Source organism: Seriola aureovittata, chromosome 3 (assembly GCF_021018895.1).
Source record: "Seriola aureovittata isolate HTS-2021-v1 ecotype China chromosome 3, ASM2101889v1, whole genome shotgun sequence".
Taxonomy (NCBI): Eukaryota; Metazoa; Chordata; class Actinopteri; order Carangiformes; family Carangidae; genus Seriola; species Seriola aureovittata.
In genome coordinates this window covers 18,048,630-18,071,480 of record NC_079366.1, presented here as the reverse complement: position 1 = coordinate 18,071,480, position 22,851 = coordinate 18,048,630, and the positions used below count along the sequence as shown (strand labels likewise).

At 40.1% G+C, this 22,851-nt stretch overlaps 2 protein-coding genes across 2 annotated transcripts in view; one reads left to right on the top strand and one right to left on the bottom strand.

The window, feature by feature from the left end:
* Positions 1-235: 235 nt before the first annotated feature.
* cabp4 (calcium binding protein 4) lies at positions 236-21,243 on the bottom strand. Its single transcript, XM_056372494.1, has 8 exons — positions 21,188-21,243; positions 20,618-20,719; positions 20,094-20,226; positions 13,695-13,725; positions 13,176-13,319; positions 5,719-5,828; positions 4,093-4,240; positions 236-785 (listed from the first exon to the last, which is right to left on the bottom strand). Exons 1-8 carry the CDS (start codon positions 21,241-21,243, stop codon positions 757-759), a joined length of 753 nt encoding a protein of 250 aa, XP_056228469.1. The 3' UTR covers positions 236-756.
* The window catches only part of doc2d (double C2-like domains, delta), a 66,855-nt gene continuing 46,987 nt past the window's right edge, over positions 2,984-22,851 (top strand). Inside the window, exon 1 of the mRNA XM_056372492.1 lies at positions 2,984-3,235. The gene's annotated coding sequence lies outside the window, so the exon portion shown is untranslated. The remainder of the gene's footprint in view (positions 3,236-22,851) is intronic.

Sequence of the window (22,851 nt, the reverse complement as noted above, 5' to 3'; positions counted from 1 at the left end):
GAATGTGCAGCTGAGAAATCTGCAGAAAATTATGTGATGCAATCATGTCAACATGGAGCAGAATCACAAAGGAACATTTCCAACATCTTTTGGAATTCATGCCATGAAGAATTGAAGTTATTTTGAGAGCAAAGGGAGACCCTACTCAGTGTCAGTGTAGTGCTCCTAATAAAGTGCTCAGTGAGTGTATATCAGCATCTCACCTTTAATGCTCACCCAACGAAACTGTAAACCAGCTTCAGAAGCTTCCAACTCAAAAGAACCTTAACTATTGCAATTCAGGTAGAAAATAGCATGTTCATTAAGGACCCTATTACTAAAGATGCTGATTGAGAAAAGATTTTTCTACAACCCTTAACCCATTTATATGCAGGATAATTTTAGATACACTACAGTTCCCCATGACTCCAAAGTTAAAATACCAGTGAGTGTGGAAAACAAATGTAGCTTCATTTTAAAGCTTTACAGTCTGTACACATCTGAGCCACAAGGAGGCAACAGTGCAGCATTCTTGTTCCATTTAAGTGTTTCATAACTCACCCTTTACCCTCTGCACTTGCTCAACCTCAACTTTTATTATGAAAATATAAACAGATCTCTTCTTCGACTACATTATGTGTGATTTTTACAGTCAGAGATTTCAAATACACAATGCGACAGGAAAAGCATTACAGTAGCAGGAAGGAGACAGTCATCATGAGTTGGTACACAGCTCATGCATCCAGTGTTGTTTGCTCCATCTTCTTCCATCAGAGGTCATCGTGCAGAGAGCATCATAACAAACTCTGTGGAGGGAGACAGAGACAGCTGCAGATCCACTGATAACGACTAATGACACTGATATCATAAAGGACAGCATGGGATACAACCACATCATTATTATTGCGGTGGAAACTAACACAGCTCATGGCGTGTTTCCATTATCACCAAGTTAATGAAAAATTTAAGTGGTTATAGGGTGATAAGTCAAAGAAAAATAAACAGGGACAAAGATACAGGAGCATTTAAGGTGAACATTTAAATATGCCAGTTTTATTTTGTCAGGTTTTCTGGGCAGAGATTAAACCCGCTCCTAGATTTAAAAGGTTAACAACTCCAATATGCTAACTGCCAGTTTCTAGGCTGTGTTTATCTCTTCTTGTAACCAGTAATCACTTTGATTACCACTCCACCACCTCCAGTTTGCTGTATCCATTATCATGAATTCACTTGTCAATCAAGACAGCTATTGATGTGTGCTGTCAATGAAACCCAGCTGCAGATAGCTTGAGGCAGGCTTCACTAAATCCATCCTATCAATCATGTCTTCTATTTCCCATTGTCTTCCTGAAGCACTTTGCTCTGAAAGAATTCTGATTGTAGGTGTGAGTCTATTGATTCACCGAGTACTAAAGCTTAATTCCAGATTAACCCATTAACATTATCCCCTTGAGGTACTCCTCTAACCATTTTCTATAAAAAGAAATAAACCGAGCAAAACAGCAATCCTGTCTCAGTCGTCTGACCTGCCACTAGAAGGTTTTAACAGCTCCAGTAGTCTGTGGATGTCTGTTGGCTAGGTGCCTTGTAGGCTATTCTGCACGTGGCTAAACTGGACAGATATATCCAAATGCTGCCCTAGGGGCTAATTGATGAGAATGAGAAGCACTGCTTATTGATCCTTTCTAAGACTGACATGCCTATTCATATGTTCCCAATAATTGCAACTGATTGGACTGCTGAGACAAGACGAACAGGATCACACCTCTGAGCCCTTTGTGTGTTTCAGCCTATAATCACACTAACATCCATGTGGTGTAGATGGCGCTTGCATATGTGCACGTCAACATGTATGTGTGTACACGTGTGTGTGTGTGCGTGATTGTGTCCCATTGTATTGTTTATTTGCTTGTGAGGTAACACATGGTAATGTAATTTCTGCAAAGTCCTTGAGCTGCTCAATGGTGTGTGTTCTTTGTGTGTAACGTGACAAGTTTCCAGGCTTGTGTATTGATTGGCTTAATGCACTACTGATTGGATTGGATTGGCCCTTCCACCCAACCCACCTTGACTTAACCATCTCTCCTTTCCCATCTAACCCTTTCCTTGCCTCATTTTTACTAATTTTCTCCTTCTGTCCCCTTCATCGTAAACCCATTCACTGACCCCTACTGCTTTGTCCTTCCCTACTGTACAACAGCGCCTCCTAACCTTTTTTGTCACAGCTCTTTCAGATGAGCTCAAGTATCCCTTCATCGACTCCACACCCTACATGTTCCAATAAACTTGATGTTACTGTATGGTGCTAGATGCTATTAATTATAATTATGTTGATATTTTTACAATATTAATTGTATTCAATTAAATTACCCATGTTTTGGTTGGTCAAGTTTGTATTGGAACAACTACACTTGGATCAGCAAAACATAGAAGTGGGCAAAACAACGAAATAAGGTTTTGATTCAATACCTAGGCTATGATCCCCGATATCAATAGCAATATCACTATTTTTATTGTTGAAAGCACCTAATTGCAAATAGAAAAGCACCTAACTTGTAAATAGATTTTAACTACCAAAAATAATTTCAAAATGGCATTTCTTTTACCATTCTCTGTTATTTTCTTTATCACATGGATGTCTCAACACGAGACAGTAGGCCTGTCACGAACCTGGGGGAAACATTAATATTAAACTGTAAAGAACTGTTCGAATTCAAAATTTACTGTCAATCAGCGCAACAGACCGTTAATAACCGACATGACCAGCTGTTATCGCTGTGAGCTGCTCGGCCTTTGAAATAGACGATGAATCGCAAGTGACGCCACCAGCCGGTTTGGTTTGAGTCGACGAACAAGAGGCCAGTGTACACCGCTGCAACTTTTTTCCTCGGCACGCCGAAGCGCAACACGTTAGCCGGCTTGGGACGCTCTGAAACTTCACTGTCAGCTTGACCTCTGACATGCGCTACTGACATATCAGGAAACTAAGCAAGCTAGTAGAGTTATGTTGTTTGGTACGAAAATGGAGAGCTGTCCTGAGCGGACTGAGACACCGCAGGATCCGAGAAGCTGTGTTCAACCATTTTGGATTGTACATCGTGGTAAAAGTCTGCGGACACACCTGCTAGCTTGGCACCAAGTGAGGCAACGGAGACACCACAGACGAGCGGAGCAATGACTCGACTACCTGCCTACCATTCGGCATACTCAGCTTCAGCAGGCCTCTTTCCAGAAACTCGTAGAAATGCCATCGCAGGTAAGATGTCAATACTTATATGCTAGGATATGCTTGTGGGGCTGGGGGTGGGAGTCGTTTAATGTTAAATAACGAATGTTCATTTTGTGAATTCTCTGAACGGAAGAGGTCATCACTGTGTGCACACAACAACAGCAGCAAATGCAACACTACTAAGTGTTTTTGTGCTCAGGGTGTGATACAACGTGATAGATCAAGGTTTTTGGTGTTGATGTTGTTTTTGGTGTTTTGGTACTCACAGTAGCACTGATAATCAAAACAATACTTCACATAGTAGTGTCCATATTTTGGCCTACACCCAGCGGAAAGTTTGATGTTGCAACCATTCATTAAGCTGCCACCCTAACTTTTTTTTTTTTTCTTGCTGTTTCAACTATTTATCATTTAATTTCAAGTAGTTATTTTAACTGTATAGACAACATTACCTATTTCATCTGTTTATCTACCTGTATTACCTATTTCAATATTACTTTTAGCTAACTATGAGGCTACTTTTTATTTGGTGACAACTCAGGACAACTCACCTGCTTACTTAATATTTTTGCATTACTATAGATCAAAAGTTCCTATTTGGTTGTTTATTTTTTTATTTAACACAAGTATGTGGATATTATTTAAATAAAATTGCAATTTATATTTTTAGTTGAATTTATTGGGAGTTATTGGTCTTTCTGCATACCCTCTGGCAACTTTGATTGGTTGGAAATCACAAATGTACACAACCCAGCCCACTGTCTTAGTGTTTTCTCAGTGGCTCATAGTTTTCTTTTTCCTAAATTGCGTTACTGCCACACCTTTCCTGGAGTCTATCCACTTACCTCCCACTCATTTCTTCCCCCAAGTCCCTAATGGCTTACCATCAAAGTCAATGTTGCCATCTTTGTTGAGGTCAATGTCGCCGAGGATCTCCTCCAGCTCGCCTTTCTTCAGCTTCTCCCCCAGGAGGGTCTTCATGCCCTCCTTCAGCTCATCAAACGTGATCTTTCCATCGCCATCACAGTCAAACTACAGCATGTAGGGTTAGTAGAGAACAAGAAGTTGTGGACACAAACATGTAAAGAAAATTATTGGTGACACGAGGACAATACATGTCTCTGGGCTAATATGGAGTGGACACATTGAATATATGATGATAGAGGGGAAAGACAGAAATAGAGGGAGGGAAAGGTATCAAGAGAATTAGATTAAACCAGACAAAAAAGCTTATAGAACATGCCATACCAGAGCTATTCAAACAGAGTAGCCTTTGGTTATAATCAAAACCGATTTTCCTATAGTAACATGGCTGCACAAGGTCCCTGGAGGTCTCGGTTGAGTCTTCGAATAGATGCTGAATCATGAGGTGTTAGTGCTCAAGTGAGGATCAATTTTGAAGTGACTATAAGGCTGATCTAGGATGAGTTAAAACTGTATTTTCATTTGTTCAAAAAGTAGACTATGCTCTGAGAGGTTTCTATTCAACCATAGTAGAATGGAGAGGTAATTCATCACTCTCCTCACAGATTCAAACATCAGAATATGTAAATTTCTGGCCTTTGACAGCATTACTCAGGACCTGATGTTGACGCATATTTAAAATCATTTAATGCAGGTGAATGATTCTTTTGATATCTTGCCTATACAAGTGCAGTTCAGGATTAGTCAATGTTGGGTTATATAACTGACAGAATTAGCTTTAGAGCTCACTACGTTGCAAGGTGCACAACTGTACACTGTGTAGAATTTCCATGTAGAAAGCACTTTAAAAAATACCAGAACTGGTAAAGTACAGAATTTAAATATTGATTTGCCATCACTTTGTCATCTCTTATACACCTCTTACACCCCCCCCCCACCTGCTCTTCATAGGAGCCAAAAAGTAGTCAAACTAATTGCATTAGGCTTAACTTATAAATTATTGTACACTCCAATATGTTTTCAGTTTTAATCATTAAGAACACGTCATCAGTGTTGCTTGTTTTGCAGTAACTATTGAAAACCTATCATGCTGTAATGTGTTAAATGGCTGAACCCAGGTGTGTGTGAAGCTGTGCTTATAAATAACATCATCACCACATTTGTTTTGCCTGGTCAGAGACTACAGCTCACTGGGGCTTGGCTCATGGGGACAATCAAATCACTGCTTGTGTACCTGCCTCTGTACTGACGTCAAAGAGAGTAACTCAATAGACCTTTCTTCCAGACCAGTAAGGCACCATAAAATTTCAAATAAAGTGTGCATGGCTATTGAGCACAAATGAAGAGGTGAGACAAAGAAGACAGAATACAGAATATACAGAATATAGTGTAAATGTTGGCTCTTTGGATGGCAGGAACAGTCTATAAAAAAAACATCTCAAAATATGAATATTTTCTTCTCCTCTTAAACCCCTTTCTTATGCATGATATTCAGCGAGCCCTCTTCCCTCAGACTTTTTTCAAGTAAGAGCCATACACTCTTGGTATTCACTAAGGAAAGGTCCTGTTCAAAGTACTGTATTTACCTGTTTGAAGGCACAGCGAAGTTCCTTCAGCCCAACCATATGAGCCGTCTCAGCCAGCATCCTTGGCCCCATTAACTCGCAGAAATCATCAAAGTCTACGTGACCACCCCCTGCAGAAAGACACACATGGCTGCAGATTTGCATATGCACAGATTGACTACAGAGTAATAACTTCTGTGCCTCCTTGAGTGTATATGCTACACATATGGATACATGCATTAAGCATTAAGGTGTCAGAGGATACTGGCAAATACAGCATGTGTAATTATCTGCGTAGTGGCACTGGTGGAAGAAGTATTCTGTGTGACAATTGTCACTTGTGGTGATGAGCCTACAGAGAATTATTACCTGAATCTGCAGCTCCCCATGCTTTATAGAGCCTTGTGTGAGTTTCAACTTGACCATTTTCATTCACTGTCACCATTATTAGTGTTGTTTTCGGCCACAGCAGGCAGCTGTGTTCAGGGGAAAAAAAGCTCTCTCATTCAGTAGACAGAATTATGACGCCAAATAAATTATAATGATGCTCTGTTGGATTTATTTAGTATCGTCTTCACCCTCTAAGAGCTGTTGCTATAGGGTTTATCTCTTGCGCATAGGCAGTGGGAAAGATCTTCTTTTGCGCTCTGTACCAAGTACTGGTCCCCAATCACGTCCACATCCACAGTATATAACACCTGTGTGAGAGAGCTCTGCTCCCCTTTTTTGTTCAGCGTGCTTATGCAGTTATCTGTGAAGAGAGAAGTTATGTCAACCCAGTGTTCCCCCACTGGTGTCCGTATTAGCCCCTTGTTCCATGCTGGTTATATCATAGGCTTCGACCTCAATGTTCCCTGTAAATCATGACTCGGCCCGTAACAAGCCCTTACTTCCTAAGTCACATGCATGTCATTGTGCCCATTTGCCAGTGGTGGAGAAACAGCGGCAAGTAGATGCCTTTGTGGCACTTAAGGAGGAAGAAGATGATGACGATGACAGCTGGGTGAAGCATGATAGCTTCACCGTCAAGAAGGTGAAGGGCAAGAGTCCTCTGACTCCGCTCCCCTCCTGATTCTGGCAGAGGAAGATGTTGTCCCTGTCTCCTGGAGATCATTAGGACAGCAGCTGAACAGGAGAATATCCTGCTACCACAGGAGTGGCCTGCACCTGCCCCTAATGACACCTACCGCAGCAAACAGGGGAGCAGATGTCTCCCTGTGTGGCTGTGTTTCCCAGCTCTTTGTCCCTATCTGACAGAGGCAGCTTCTCGTCCCACTATGATCCCCTCACCAGGGTGCAGAGAAATATAGAGAAACCCATTTTCCTGCCATCTCACCTAGCCTGATTTCCATCTCGCTGCCGAAAGCAATGTTCTTCAACAAAAAACAACTGATTCCACAGTCTCCCTGTGACCAGGTCATCACCTGCCCCACCGACCACTCCCACCGGTGTGCTGGTCAGACAGCAGTGGCCATCAACATCATGCTGTTCTCTTTGTCTCTCTCCTTCGTCCTCCCTCCTTTAGTCCAGGGCTTTCCCCTCTGAGCTGACGAGATTGGAAAGGCCACAGCTCTCTTGTCAGCCACAGTGGTGGCACAGTGCAGGATCAGGATCACACATCGAGGAGCCATGCTGCATAGTGGTCTTAGCATTCCCAGGCCTCCTGGCGGAACCACATGGACTGCTGCCCTAGGCTGAGACACCCCTCAGCCACTGCTGTCGCTTTGTCCCAGCCCACTTAGCACAAGTGCTCCATCCACAACAGCGTCTTGCACATCGAAATGGTCCACTTTTCAGTGCTGGTGTCTGCAGAGGGGCACAAATCCCACATCATGCCCCTTATTTCTTATACTGACTTCCCTCCAGCTACTAGTACACAGAAATCTGACTGTTTCTATGGTCAAAACTTATGCTGGTGCCAACTCATCCTGCCATGAGGATTTAGGAGAGAAATCTGTCTTTGCGCACCCACTGAAAGGAATCAGAAGACAGTAGCCTGTGACTTGCAGTGGTATTTACCCATGGTTTTACATGCTTTGGGAGAGCCTCCATTTGAGCCAATAACAGAAATCTCTCAAGTTTCTGTCCTTTAAACACTTGTAGCCCAGCTAAAAGAGTAAGCAATTTATGTACACTGTCTGTCTTCCCATCCTGACTTGTAATCCGAGATGATGGGAGCACAGACCAATCCTGCGTTCATGCCTAAAATTTTAACCTCCTCCTTAAGATCCAGAGTGATTTTCTTGGAGGGTTTTTTTCTTCCTTCTCAAAGGAAAGAGATGGTGGAAGCGTCTCATCGCCTCTGTCTGCGGCACTCACTGTCTCATTACATGGCACGCACAGCAGCCATCAGACAGAACCAGCAGCTGTTTGTGCATCACAGAGAGCATTCTTAAGGGAAGCCCCTGACTAAACAATGGTTGTCTGGTTGTGCGAAGCCATCACTCAGGCATACACACATGGACAAAATTGTTGTTACCCTTCCGTTAAAGAAAGAAAAACCCACAATGGTCACTGAAATAACTTGAAACTGACAAAATTAATAATAAATGAAAATTTACTGAAAATTAACTAATGAAAATCAGGCATTGCTTTTGAACTGTGGTTCAACAGAATAATTTTAAAAAACAAACTAATGAAACTGGCCTGGACAAAAATGATGGTACCCTTAACTTAATATTTTGTTGCACAACCTTTTGAGGCAATCACTGCAATCAAGCGATTTCTGTAACTCTCAATGAGACTTCTGCACCTGTCGACAGGTATTTTGGCCCACTCCTCGTGAGCAAACTGCTCCAGCTGTCTCAGGTTTGAAGGGTGCCTTCTCCAGACTGCATGTTTCAGCTCCTTCCACAGATGTTCAATAGGATTTAGATCAGGGCTCATAGAAGGCCACTTCAGAATAGTCCAATGTTTTGTTCTTAGCCATTCTTGGGTGTTTTTAGCCGTGTGTTTTGGGTCATTATCCTGTTGGAGGACCCATGACCTGCGACTGAGACCAAGCTTTCTGACACTGGGCAGCACATTTCGCTCCAGAATGCCTTGATAGTCTTGAGATTTCATTGTACCCTGCACAGATTCAAGACACCCTGTGCCAGATGCAGCAAAGCAGCCCCAGAACATAACCGAGCCTCCTCCATGTTTCACAGTAGGTACAGTGTTCTTTTCTTTGTATGCTTCATTTTTGCGTCTGTGAACATAGAGCTGATGTGACTTGCCAAAAAGCTCCAGTTTTGTCTCATCTGTCCAAAGGACATTCTCCCAGAAGCTTTGTGGCTTGTCAATATGCATTTTGGTAAATTCCAGTCTCGCTTTTTTATGATTTGCTTTCTACAGTGGAGTCTTCCTCGGTCGTCTTGCATTAAGTCCACTTTGGCTCAAACAGCGACGGATGGTGCGATCTGACACTGATGTACCTTGACCTTGGAGTTCACCTCTAATCTCTTTGGAAGTTGTTCTGGGCTCCTTGGTTACCATTCGTATTATCCGTCTCCTCAATTTGTCATCAATTTTCCTCTTGCGGCCACGTCCAGGGAGATTGGCTACAGTCCTGTGGACCTTAAACTTCTGAATAATATGTGCAACTGTAGTCACAGGAACATCAAGCTGCTTGGAGATGGTCTTATAGCCTTTACCTTTAACTATTTTCTATGATTTTCTTTCTAATCTCCTGAGACAACTCTCTCCTTGGCTTTCTGTGGTCCATGTTCAGTGTGGTACACACCATGATACCAAACAGCACAGAGACTACTTTTCACCCTTTAAATAGGCAGCCGGACTGATTACAAGTTTGAAGACACCTGTGATGCTAATTACAGGACACACCTTAGTTTAACATGTCCCTATGGTCAAATTATTTATAATCTTTTCTAGGGGTACCATCATTTTTGTCCAGGCCAGTTTCATTAGTTGTTAGTTGTTTTTTAAAATGATTCTGCTGAACCACAATTCAAAAGCAATGTCTGATTTTCATTAGTTAATTTTCAGTCAATTTTTATTTATTATTACTTTTGTCAGTTTCAAGTTATTTCAGTGACCATTGTGGGTTTTTCTTTCTCGGGTACCAACAATTTTGTCCACGTGTGTATGTTATGGCAGGGAAAGACCCCCTGCATGACATATGATATGCGCTCACTTTACAAGAGGTGTATCAGAGAGCTCTTTTCAATGGATCTGCAGTGGAGGGTACCTATGCAGTGGTATTGTGGACTTCCCCGTGTCCTTTCATCCGTTTACTTCATATTTCTTGGCTCTTTACTATTCCCAGTTAATAAGTGGAATACTATGCATTGCATGTGCATGCATTTGCATCCTCTTACATGTGCATGACGTAAACAAAACAGAGCCCTCTTGTAAATAAAACCTATAGGTCACAAATTTATAGTAAATGTATTTGCAGTAAAATGTACTCAAGTATCATAATGGAAGTACTCATTATGAAGAATGGCCACTCTCTGAGTTATAAATTGATAAATTACATACTTTTAGGTAGGATCATGTACAGCATAAGTGGACACTGAATTTCAGCACAATGTTTGAGCAAAGTCTATTGAAAAAAAAATGTTTTGGTCATAGAAATTTTTTCAGGCATTCCTCATGGAGTTTAACTTGTAACATAGTTTAACAAATATTGTATGAAGTAAAAGGTACAATACTTCCAACTAAAATATCGTGTTGAAGAAATAGAGCGATCAGTACTTAATTAAAGCTAGTATCAATGTCTGTATACCTTGCCTTTCTTGACTTAATGCCATGCTTGTCTGAGAAAAGTTTGTGAATGTCCTCAGTGCATGGAGCAACATGCTCATTATGCTACCTTCAACCCAGTTAGAACGACTTTTGTTTTGTTTGATCTCCATGGTAATTATCAAAACAGACTGATACAATTGGGAAGGCTCATGTTATTAGTTTGACAAAAGACAGGCTTATTTGATAGTGTAGACCAATAGGCTGGGTCTGTTTTCATTATCTGGGCCTAGGTGGATGTGAAACATGACTCTATAAAGCCATGCTGTCATTTTGTGGTTCAAAAATGTAATCAGTGCTCTGAGTCTCAGAACTGTCGAGAATGAGAATCAAACTATGGTGAACTTCTCTTGCATGGAAAGCACTCTTAATGGTGCTGAATCATGAAACTAATGGCTCAGACTGTCATCTACCACTTACAACAGTAGTGCATGGATTCTGAAATAAAAGACCCCTTCTGGCAATTAATTCTAAGGGGTTTCATATTTGCCTCAAGGTAAGGTATATTTTTTGGCTGACTGGCTTTACCCGGAGTAACAGTCTGCGGGGATTCCTTACACCGCCTTAAAGAATTTCTTTGCCTTAAGTGGGCCAGTCTACAACGGAGTAGAGAAATTCTCCCAAAAGTCTTAGAAGATTATTAAAATGTTTTAATTGATAGTGCAATGCGAGTTATAGAGAAAATATGGAATTTCATGGTATTAATGGCTCTATAGGGATTATGCTAGAGAGAATAAGCTAGGAATATCTCAAGCCCATGATACCTTATTGGTCTTATTAAAGCATCAGTGAACAGATGAATAATTCATATCTCGCAGTATAAGAAATAGCTACTATACAATAATTTGAATTGTCGTCACAACCACCAAAGCCCTGATGTACTGTTTTTCTACATTGTTTGAAGCATCACAATTTGTGTGTTTGCTTGTTCCAGCTGTTAGTTATAGAGTATAAAACTTATCATTTAAATCTGAGGCACCATTTCTATGACTGCAACATTACATCAATTGGTGAAGTCACAATAAAATATGAGTAATTGTATACACAATTAATTGTATTCATTTCCCTCTAATTCAGCATTATGTATTTGTTGTTTGTGGAATTCTTAGCAACTTGACAGGAATTTAAAATAAGGCTCTGAGGCTTGAGCAATGATTGCTTGTGCTGCATAAGTTTGTGACCAACATTGTGTCACATTTTGATGTGGACATTTGAGGGAAGTCTTTGTGTGTTTAATACAGCACTGACTTTCAGTCCTGGTTTTCAAGATTGTTGCTGTTGTCATTGTAACCATCTAATCAGGAGATTATTTACACATGAGACACCAAGTGAATCTAATTAACTAGCTGCTAGGACAGAAACCAGCTGCACTCCGGTCCCTGTGGATCACAGCTGAGAAACACTGACTTACTGTACCCAGTGTGATGTGAGAGTTTTCAGGCTAAACAATTACACTGTGGACCTAAAGTCCAATATTTTTCTCATTATCAGTGTTATTGTCCTGGGGGCTCAATGCTAGCTTACACTCATATGTATAAACTGATTGAGTTCAGTATATTTTTAATAGGAGACACATACAAATATAGAAGAAGACAATAAATAAATAATTAATGTTATAAATCGTATAAGTTGCAGTATTGAAGAGGAAGGACAACCTCCGGGGCTGAAAAATTAAGCCAACACGGAAGTGCCAAAAACTGCAGTTCCTTTAATTGCCACTTGAGGCTTGGGGTAAATTTTTATACAACTACTCATTTAAATTTGATTAAAGCTTAAAGTTATACATAATTGAGGACATGTCGCTTTGAGTGACTGGAGGGTGAGCCTATGCTGGCTGGGTGGAATCAGGCAATGCCAAGATGGCAATGGCAGAGGCAGTTGCAAATCAAGCTAACTCGCTTAATTAGACTGCAGTCTGCCATACAACACGTCCAGCAACACAACAACGGTGACAGCGAGCCATGCAAGGTGCTGGCCAGACCATTGGAAGCAATTTAGGGTTCAGTGTCTTGCCCATGGACACTTCAACCTGTAGTCAGGAAGAGCTAGGGATTGAACCTAGTGATTAGTGGATGAGCCACTTTACCTACTGAGCCATAGCAAGTATCACCAAGATTATGAATCAGGATATTTCAAAACATCACACTGATAGTGTGCTCCATGTGCCAAGTAAAGATACAGTAAAGTTTTGGCAGAAACTTCTAGGTTTGTTAAGATTTGCAGACCTTGCTCTGTCACCATGTAGGTGTTACAGACACAGGTTCTCTAGCCTTATGGCAAAAATCCAGAAATAAATGCATTGCTGATTGACTTTAAACTTTAAACACTAGACCCACACAGATCTATACTTGATTATTCAGAAAGAAAGCAAAGACAAACACACTCATTAAGAGCGGAGAGAGGAAAGTTACGTCTCAACCAAATTCACACTTCTACATGCAGACTCACACTCGTACACCCATGCACCTGCAGTGTGAGGGCCATTTATCAGTCTGCTAAAACGTCTCAAATGTCCCCAACGTCAAAGACAAACATCAGTTCCTCATGGACTCTTAGGAAAGAACATGCACAAATACCAGCTCACGTGTTTGTGCAACACAGACAGACACATTACTCATGTATTCACTCCTGCTCACTTCAGAAAGACCCATCAGTCATGCACACATGCTTTAACCACTGAGAGAGAAATGAAAACCATGCACACGCATACTACCAGACAGATAAATACCCACATTTCATTTTGATTTGCTGGATGATCTCGATGAGCTCCATCTCTGTAGGCATGTAGCCCATGGTCCTCATGCAGTCTGCGATGTCTTTATAATGGATGAAGCCATCCGCATCGTAGTCAAATTCCTTAAAGGCCACCTGCAGCTCTGACAGACACACAAATCACAGCAGTTGCAACAAACCATTAAGTAGGGTAAAATATTTTTTCCCAAGAGTGAAACACATATACACAGTGTGCGCAGACACTGATAGAAATTCTTTCAGCAAAGTAAACTTATCAGTTAGTTGTTGACTCCAGCAGACAGAACTACAGCCAGCTCTTAAGAACAGCAAGTTATGTTGTTTTAATTGATTTTTGTAGCTCTGAGTCATTGGCAAACAACATTTCACAGCAAATCTGAGAAAGATTCAATCTAGGAGGAAGCTGAACAGGAGGAAATATCAGTGCGATTGATGAAGCTGTGGAATTCACTAGTCATTTATCATGTGTTTGCATCATAATTACACTCACAACATCTTACCATCTAACTCCTCGGGCATCAGCTCTCTCTCCTGCAGAGCACAGAAGAGAAAGACAGTTGAAATAATCACAAGACAGCATTGAAGGACGGAATGTAAAATCAGGGTGGCTTTAAAACAGCGTATTCTCCTGAGAAATACCTCAGTGATAATCTGTTTTTGACTAGCAAATTAGAATAACATGCATATCATGTCAACACTGGTGCATGCTGACAGTAAACTCTAATGGGATTTCACCCTGCGACATGTTTTTCTAATTTGCAACATGTGCACACACACACACACACACACACACACACACACACACACACACACACACACACACACACATACATACTCTACATCTGCAGCATTCTGAGGGAGACGCTGCATAAGCTCAGTCTGTATGTGCATACACACCCACGCACAACCATATGACGGTGAGTTTCACAAACCTTGCATTGTCGCAAGGAATAGATACATGTAAACTAAGACACAGATATGTGCACATATACACTTGCCTGAACAGACGCAAGACATATTATTTGCATATAGCCTTGTGTGTGGAACATTCAGTATTCCCTGCCTTATTTTGACATTTGCTCAGGGTGATCTCTCGCTCTCTTTCTCTCTCTTTCTCTCCCTTTCCCTCATCTTTTCATGCATTTTCAGGGAAGTCGAGGCAGAGCTAGAAGCTAGGAACAAAATCTCCACATTGCCGTTTAGCATAATGGATGGCAGTAAAATTTAGGTGTGCTAAGCGCACAAAATAGTAATATGTTAATATATTCCATTGGTTGCAGTTGGACAATTTTATGAAAAACACACTATAATTTGGCTGTCTGTCACAACTACTGTACAAATGCCAAGAAATGCACTTGAAATGTTAGTTTTAAAAAGATGAGCTTATAGGTCTGGGAGGTTCACATAAATCTATCATATAGTATGTTGGCCATGAATGTGCTCCTACATTTTAGCAAAAAATATAATGACACACATCGCATGCCTCAGTCCTTGAAATTATGTTCTAATTAGCATATTTGTAAACATATACAGACTTAAATTTGCATATGTAAAGCATGTGATATTGAAATATCATCCTGAAATGAAATGAATCATCCTTTAAAGGCAATTTGACAATGTGTCTTTAGCAAGATGCCTGCTGTTTCATTCATTTAAATCGTGCTTGTGCCTACAGCAACCTGACTCTAAGGTTTAGTAACGATGTGCAGGTCTTCTACAGAAACATTATGACATCCAAATGGAAAGCAAGAAACATGCAAACTCCGTCGTCTTGGTTTAGAGCAACTGAATCTTACATATGGAAATATCGCTTAACACAAAGATGTCACAAGCCTGAGAATATCTATAAGTTCAAAGAAACAAGACTGACATACAGGCATATAAAAGCTCTGAATATTGCTTGCACAAATGTGCACAACTTTGCTGTGGGCTTGTCTTTCTTCACTGTCATGCAGAAAGGAAAGTATTCAAACTGAGAATAAGAACCACTAGTAGTTGCAAGAAACAAATTGTATCTACCTCTGATACTGGCAAGGTACTGGCATATTTCTAGTGTGTTAGACTTTACCTTTCTTTCAGTGTATGTCAGAGGAACACTTTGCACTTTTCACCTGATCACATTTGTCTGATTGCTATCTATTAATGTTTTGTGGTTTTACATTAAAAACTTAGAACAGAGCACCCAAAATATGCGGCACTGTTGGAGTATAGCATGTAAAGAAGATGGACAACCTTGGCTGTTAAAACAGTTTGAGTGCATCCACTTCAGATTCTGAAAGAATAAGTGTTTTCCTTTGATCTTAAAGTCTATTTAATGCTTGCTTTACTATTGTACTTTAACATTCTTATGTGGGACCTATGCTTTTAATCAAGTGTCTGTTTCCATTACTTTATTGCTACTTTTATTAAGCAAAATGAATTTTCAACCTTCGGTTCTTTTTATTGCTGAAAAAGTGAGAGATAAAAAGGCAAATCAGAGCAGCAGTGAAACTGAAATGCAAAGAGAAGTGCAATATTTTCCTCCTAATACATCCTAATACATGTTGGCACTCAGGGTGGCTAATACATAAATCATACAAGGTCATCCTGTTCAAGTGCACAATAGCTGCAGGAAAAGAAGAAGCATCATGGTTTATTTGGAAGCTGCTCCGCATGGCAGGCGTTCAAATGATTATTCACTGTATAATATTGCCAACAGAGTCTATACAGAAGTGCAATGCCAAGACGTAATTGCATCAAAAGTTTATTTACTGTATGTGTGCTTTTCCTGAATTACTAAAACACTCATGATTTATATAAACCTTTTAAATCATGTAATATGATTTTTGATGCTGCTGCATGAAAAACAACTCTGTTGCCCAGAGTGCAGCACCGCTGTTTACCCTGCACAGGATCCTCCATCCTACAAGGGCATATTTAGATGGTAAGGTCAACACATTAATTGGATTTTTTTTTTTTCATCCAGAAAGGATTAGACAGCATGCCATGCAGACTCTCAATTCATCTGTCAGAATGAGCCCATTAACAGTTAATTTCATTCTGCTTGCCTTCACATGGCCCATTGAGCAGCCTACTGCTTTGTAAGCATGACGCATGAACACATATGAGAAGTATGTGGTTACTTCACACAAATGCATTATGTCATACAGTTAAAGTACTGAATGCACATAGTAAGTACTCACTGATGGTTACAGTCCATTTTGCTATGCATCCACAGTCTTCCACTGTGGCTCTGTCCGACATGTAAATGCATCAGTTGTCCTTCTTTGGCTATTTGTCTCTCCCAGTTCCAGTCGGATCTAATGAGTGCTGACAGTGAACCTTGCTAAGGGGGTTATTAATACTTGTGTGTTGAGGCAGGGATTAGGAATGCTGCAGGATGGATGGTCTCCCTGCCTAGGTGTCAAGGAAGAAACCAAAAGAGCGTGTCCTCTATCCTGTGGAAACGATGCAGACCTCTCTACCTGGCTACTAGTAAATTCAAACTAAGGACTGTCACAGTAAAACAAGGCAGATCAGTCATGGCAGGTGAGGTAGTAACTCAGAGAGGGATGTGGAAGAGGAGTCCATAGTAGCCCAAGGTCATTGTGAAATGGTTCTCATTTTCCATAAATTGCTTTAAAACAATGAAATGGTCCCATTAGGTCTTAAGAAATCTAGTTATGAAACATCATTAAAAGGTTCATGGGCACACAACAGCCTTTGGCGCAGATTTCTCTGTTATCTTTTACAGTAAATCCCTGTGATGAAGGCATTTATGGAAAAGTCTTAAGCTCTGGTTTGTAACAGGGTCTCAGCACAATAATAATAATAATAATAGTAATGATAATAATAATGTTAATAATGATATATGATAATATACAAGGACCACTACAAAGTGAAAGAAATATACAACACTAACTAAAACAAGTGGCCCTTGATCTAACTAATGAGATTCCATTATCACCATCATACATTAAAATTAAATATATTTTTTTGGAACATTGTCTGAAATGAAGGAACCCCCCCCCCCCAAAAAAAAATATTAGGAATCATAGTTTTATGGAATAATTACTTAAAATATGTATGTTATGTATATTGTACATACATGCAATATACTGTATGTATATAGATTAATGTGTAAAGATACAATACGTGTCTGTAAAAAAAACAAAAAAAAACAGAAGAACAAAAACTAGATTATAAATTTACATTGTAGCCAAGGCAATACATACTTTTGTTGGAGTAGTAAAACACATTTTCCTGGGCTTTGATGTGCCATAAAGGAGCATTGCGTTGGATAACAGAAGACTAAATTCATTCCCTCATGCTTCAGTCACTGGCTCATTCATCAGCTGTTTGGCTTTCAGCTGACTAGAAATGTCTAATCATATCATTCTTAGATTTGAGGTATTTTTTTAGGTATTTTAAGTATTGATTAAACTTAGATTCATTATGTAAAAAAGAATGAGACCCTTTACACGTGAAGTTTTAGACTTTTAATTTAAAAAGAACATAGAAGGAGTCCTTTAAATTGTGTATTTGTCATTCAGAGTTCTGTCCTTGAAAGAACACAGTTTTCAGGTCAGGCTCATTAACATCCAGAACATAGTTGCCATAAAACGTATAACTATAGTTTAACTATAGTTAAACATATACTGTTGTGGTACTTGATATATAACTCAGCCAATGATTTAAACAGAAATAAGGAGGGTGCCACTGGGATGGATCATTTATTGGCTCACTTCCTGTTGTCATTGTCCCAAATACTCTGATGCCCTACAGGAATCTGGGATCGTGGTATCAGGCATGAACAGAGCCAATGCTTAACTTCAGCCAAGCAGTGCATTAGTGGAAGGCAGCGTTTGTCAAGTGAAATTATTGGAGTGATTTCTTTAAAAGGATGCCTTTTTAGATTTAGAGGATAAGGTAACAGTCCACAGTCGTGATCAGAGGGTTTCATGTTGAATGAAAAGAGGTGGGTAATGATATTGACTTTCCGCGGGTTGTGACGTGTTATACATCAGCAATTACTGGTTCGCAAACAGTGCATTCTTTTTTGGATACTCATGGTTCACTGCACAACCAGTTACCACAGCTACAATCAGTGTTTATATTTCCAATCGATAGTTACCACTTAGAATCTGCTGATCAAATGGATCCATTTTCCAACTCGATTCTGTGTAACTGTAAGTCAATGTGATGTGATCTCAGCTGTTACTGTGAGTCTGCAAACCTCCACTTTATCAACCTGTGTTTGCCAGTCTCTAACCTGCTCATGGAGATCTAAATGTACAAAATGAAGTAAATAAATAGACCTAATAAATAATCACATAAATATGTATAGACCAAATATATTCAGTGACCATGAAATTGTGAAATAATTGAATAAACATATAAAACTCACTCATTATTATGAAATGTTTTCATTTCATTTGTTTGACAATCATAATAATCATTTTTATTTCACCGTAGAAGTTTGTTTTGGCAGTTTCTATTACTGGCTGGCTGTTGCTTTAGTCTGAAGGAGCTGAGAGCCAATCACATAACTGGCTCTGCCCTGCATTTCTTGATTGACAAACAAAGACATGATGAAAAGTGACATTATGAAATAGAATAGTCTTTGGGGAAAAGATGGCATTGTGACATAGAAACATTTTGGGAAAAAAAAATATATGTATATATTTTGAAATAAAAACTGCTAGAATGAAATGAAAATGATAGATCATTTCACAATAACGGTTATATTCTATATCGGTGTCATTGCCTCATAGATGCAATTACGTCTGTCAGTATATATAGACAACATACAACAGCAATTTTAAGCTATTTAATTATGCTGATGTCATGGCTTTAATGGGTCCTTTTTTATAAATATTATGATTTTTGATTATTTTGCGCAGGTTTCCAAGCCAGAACAGTTGTGTAGGCCTAGCTCATTGTTGATTAATGTTGGAAAAACAAAAGAAGTTATTTTAAACCAAGCAGATCCATCCTCATTGATACTGTGTGACCAAACCATGGAAACTGTCAACTGTTTTAAGTCTGGGAAATCTGGAAACATGCATAGATGACACACAGACAATGTTGATTTCATATCTAAGAAAGCCAGTCTGAGACTGTTTGTTTTAATTAGGAAACTGAAGGGGTCACTCTTGACATTTTGTAAAAAAGTGTATGTCAGCCTGATAGAGAGCATCCATGTTTTCAAAATCTCTGTCTGGTATGGGTACTTGACTGTAGCGCATAAAAACAAGCTGAACATGATTAAGACAGCAGGGAAGATGCCAACAAAAGCCATTATATAACCTCTACAGCACAGCTGTGCACAGGAAACTCTGACAATCATCAATGACAAACACCCCCCCCCCATCCTTATTTTGAATTTCTCCCCTTAGGGTGATGCTATAGGACACCCATGGCAAAGAAAAAGATCTACAAGGACTTGTTTATCCCAGATGCAATTAATGTAGTCAACAAAGCAGCTGATATTTAGGCTTCACTGTGCAAAGTGATGTGATTAGTTTGTTTTTAGATTCATCTGGCAATAGTGGACATTTTCTATGGTGTGTGTGTGTGTGTGTGTGTGTGTGTGTGTGAAAATTTCCCATTTTAACAGTACTCACTTGCCCACATGCAAATGTTCCACCAAACACTATTTTGCAGTGGCACTGCAGTAGCAGTAGCTGCATCCAGGGCTCAGCGCCGCCCAAGACAATTATAATTACTTTAAAGAAATGCAAATAAGCTAGAGAGTTTTTCCCTTATAGGAAGATGATAGTGGGTGTAACCAGACCATTCTCCATTGCTGTGGAGAGAGTAGGTTTTTATAAACCAAAAGCTTGAAACTGCAACTCTTTCCTCTTTTGATGTAACCAACAAGTGGCTATGACGACTAAGGTATGTATGTATGAACTGACCTGGCCAAAGAGTTTATTGAGGTAGGAGATGTAGGCAGCGGCCACCATTGAGCTGTTGCTGAGGCTCCTTTTACTGCGCCGACGAGCGTCCTCTTCAGCAGAGCCCTTCCCTTTGGGGGACTGTGACTTTGAGCTGTGAAGTGTGCATTTGCGTGAAGTGTTGAGAGCTGTCATCATCAAAGCCAGGCATATAATTTCCCCTCCTAACATACTTTAACAAACACACTTAATTGCATTTTGGGTGATATTCTCAGAAAGGTGTTACTCCATCTAGCTTCCCTTGAAATAATTGCTCAGCTTGAGTGTAATGTCAGCAGACCAATGAGCTGACATCAGTGGTTACATTAGTCACCAAAAATAAAAAGGAGGGAAGGAAATGTTTTTTCTAAGGACAATTTTGAAATTCTGAAGGCTTGTTTTGCCGCTGATGTACCAATCGATGACACTAATTGGGTGCACACATCTACACAACCCACTCCCCTTGTTCTAATCAATGTTGATTAGAAACAGAGAATGATAATAACCAGAATTTCTTGGAGAGGCTGAGCTGAAGGGCCTTGTTTTTGAATCTCCCAGTAGCAGGCGATCTGCCAGCTGCTGCACCCCTCCCTCCTCGTGGAGACATGCTAGGAGAAAATGAAGAATTAATCAGTTTAAAATGCATTAAATGTCTTGTAATCAAAATGAATACATCTCTTTTTCCTTATAACCAACAATATAAATCAACAACACTAATCCACTGTGTGGATTGTCATTTAGATAGAACATCCTGTGGAGGAGGTTTGCGTGGACTCAGACTCCTGATAGACAGCAGTGGCAATGGGAGAAAATTGTTTGTTGTCTAAAGGTTTAGGGACTATATTACCCAGAGACTATGTAAAATGGTAAAAATCATCTTTCCAAAGCCGGTACATCATCTTTAGTGAGTCTGTCTTTCTCCTCATAAATTTCCCACTTCCAATTGCACAAGAAAATAAATGTGAGATGGATCTATTGATTATGTTGCAGCCCAAAATTGTGATTTGGACTGATGTAATGTGTGTTTACACATCTTCACCAATTTTATCCACTATGTTTATTTCTCTGTTACTGACCTGGCAGCAGATGATGGTCTACTGTCTTGACCTCCCTTTGAACTTTTCATAGACATCCTGGTTAGAAGAGACATACATGTGGAGTGGAATGTGAGAACAAGAAACAGTGAAGGCAAAAAAGACAAAAAAAGAGAGTCTCCTTCCAAAAGGCTAAATATGGATTATGGGAAAAAAACATTAATGTTCAACAAAATTGTTATTTTTGGACAATTGGAACAAGCTAGACACACAACATTAACAAATTACCACCTTAAAAAGTTGCTATGGCAGACCTGTTGGCAAACAATTTCCTATGAAACAACCAGCAGACACTAAGCAGCAATAGCTTTCCAGTCATGAGTCCAGTAATATCTGACTTTACCTGTTAAATGGTCCAGTGTGTTCACCACCTTCTTGCTAACTTTGTCTGTGTCATTTGGTGCTGGTAGGTAGTGTACAGTGGCATTTTAGAAGTTTGTTTCTGAAAACAGCTGCTTGCTGTGGTCGCTGATGATCATGGTGAGAGTGAACCAAAACAGTAAAGTTATGGGACATAAAACCAAAGCAGTGAGCTTGAAGATGCTCAAACGCTCCATGAGCTGAGGGGAACTGCCAGTTTAGGTGATCATCATCTGTGAGTTATTCAGTACAAGTGACGCCATTCACATTATCCAGAGTTATAATTACAGTTTTTACAATTTGTAAAGCAAGAAACATGGACACAGGATTCAGTTTGAAGAATGACTAGTACATCTTGAGGGAGGAGGAATCACTGCTATCCATTTGAGAGACAGATTAATTTGGACTAAAGGACTCATACCCAAACAATGAAATCAAAATGATACACAAAGAAAACGAGTGGGTGGAAAGCTTAAGACAGCCGAGATGAATGGAACATGAGGTGCGGAGAGGAAGGAAAGTGCGAAAAATAGAAAGACAGGAGTGTGAGATAGAGAAAGATGAAGAAAAAGGGAGTGAATGATAATCACATGTGTTGAACTTGCAGAGGAGGAGTGGGAGGAGGAGGAGAGACTTATGGCTGTCTGTTTCAGAGGCAGATTAATCTTCTGTCATGGACCTCTGCGGTTCTGGCTATCAGCGCCTTATGATGAACGGCCATACTTGGCACTGATGTGCTATAACCATAATGCCTCACTCCACCATCTCACATGCCACAAAGATGGTGTGAAGACAGATACTGAAGAGCTGCTCCAGCGGCCGCTACTTAGGGCCGTGTAGACCACGAGGGCCGTAATGAGAAGAGACATGAAGACCAGCCAGTCCTCTAAATTACGCCCGACCGTTGAATGTGCCTCTGCCGAACGAGCCGCATTCCCCGACTCCCACTGGGCTGAACGAAACGTGCCATGACTGAGTAGTGATTGCCTGTCTGTCACGCTTCCACACAATCAGTGAGCATGTGATGCATGCTGATCGCAACATGCTTAGAGCATGTTAAGCTGTATGGGTGGAGAAGGAAGAAATTTTCATGTCCACATATGATTATAGTTGTGAATTTGTTTCAGATTGGACAGTATTCATAGTGTCTGTGGATGCTACACTGTACTGTATGTCCATCTCAAAGCAAAAGCTTATCTATACAGGCAGGCTATGATAGTTCATAATGTTTACAAAGTCTTGTATTTGTGTAGACACACAAAGTATCTCACACACAAACACACACA

What these genes read in the sequence shown, in the direction of transcription:
- cabp4 (XM_056372494.1), bottom strand. Translation starts at nt 21,243, where the DNA reads ATGTCTATGAAAAGTTCAAAGGGAGGTCAAGACAGTAGACCATCATCT. An exon ending in AGACCATCATCTGCTGCCAG is followed by an intron (nt 20,720 to 21,187) that starts GTCAGTAACAGA and finishes ATTTTCTCCTAG; the next exon opens with CATGTCTCCACGAGGAGGGA. An exon ending in TCAATAAACTCTTTGGCCAG is followed by an intron (nt 13,726 to 20,093) that starts GTCAGTTCATAC and finishes TGTGCTCTGCAG; the next exon opens with GAGAGAGAGCTGATGCCCGA.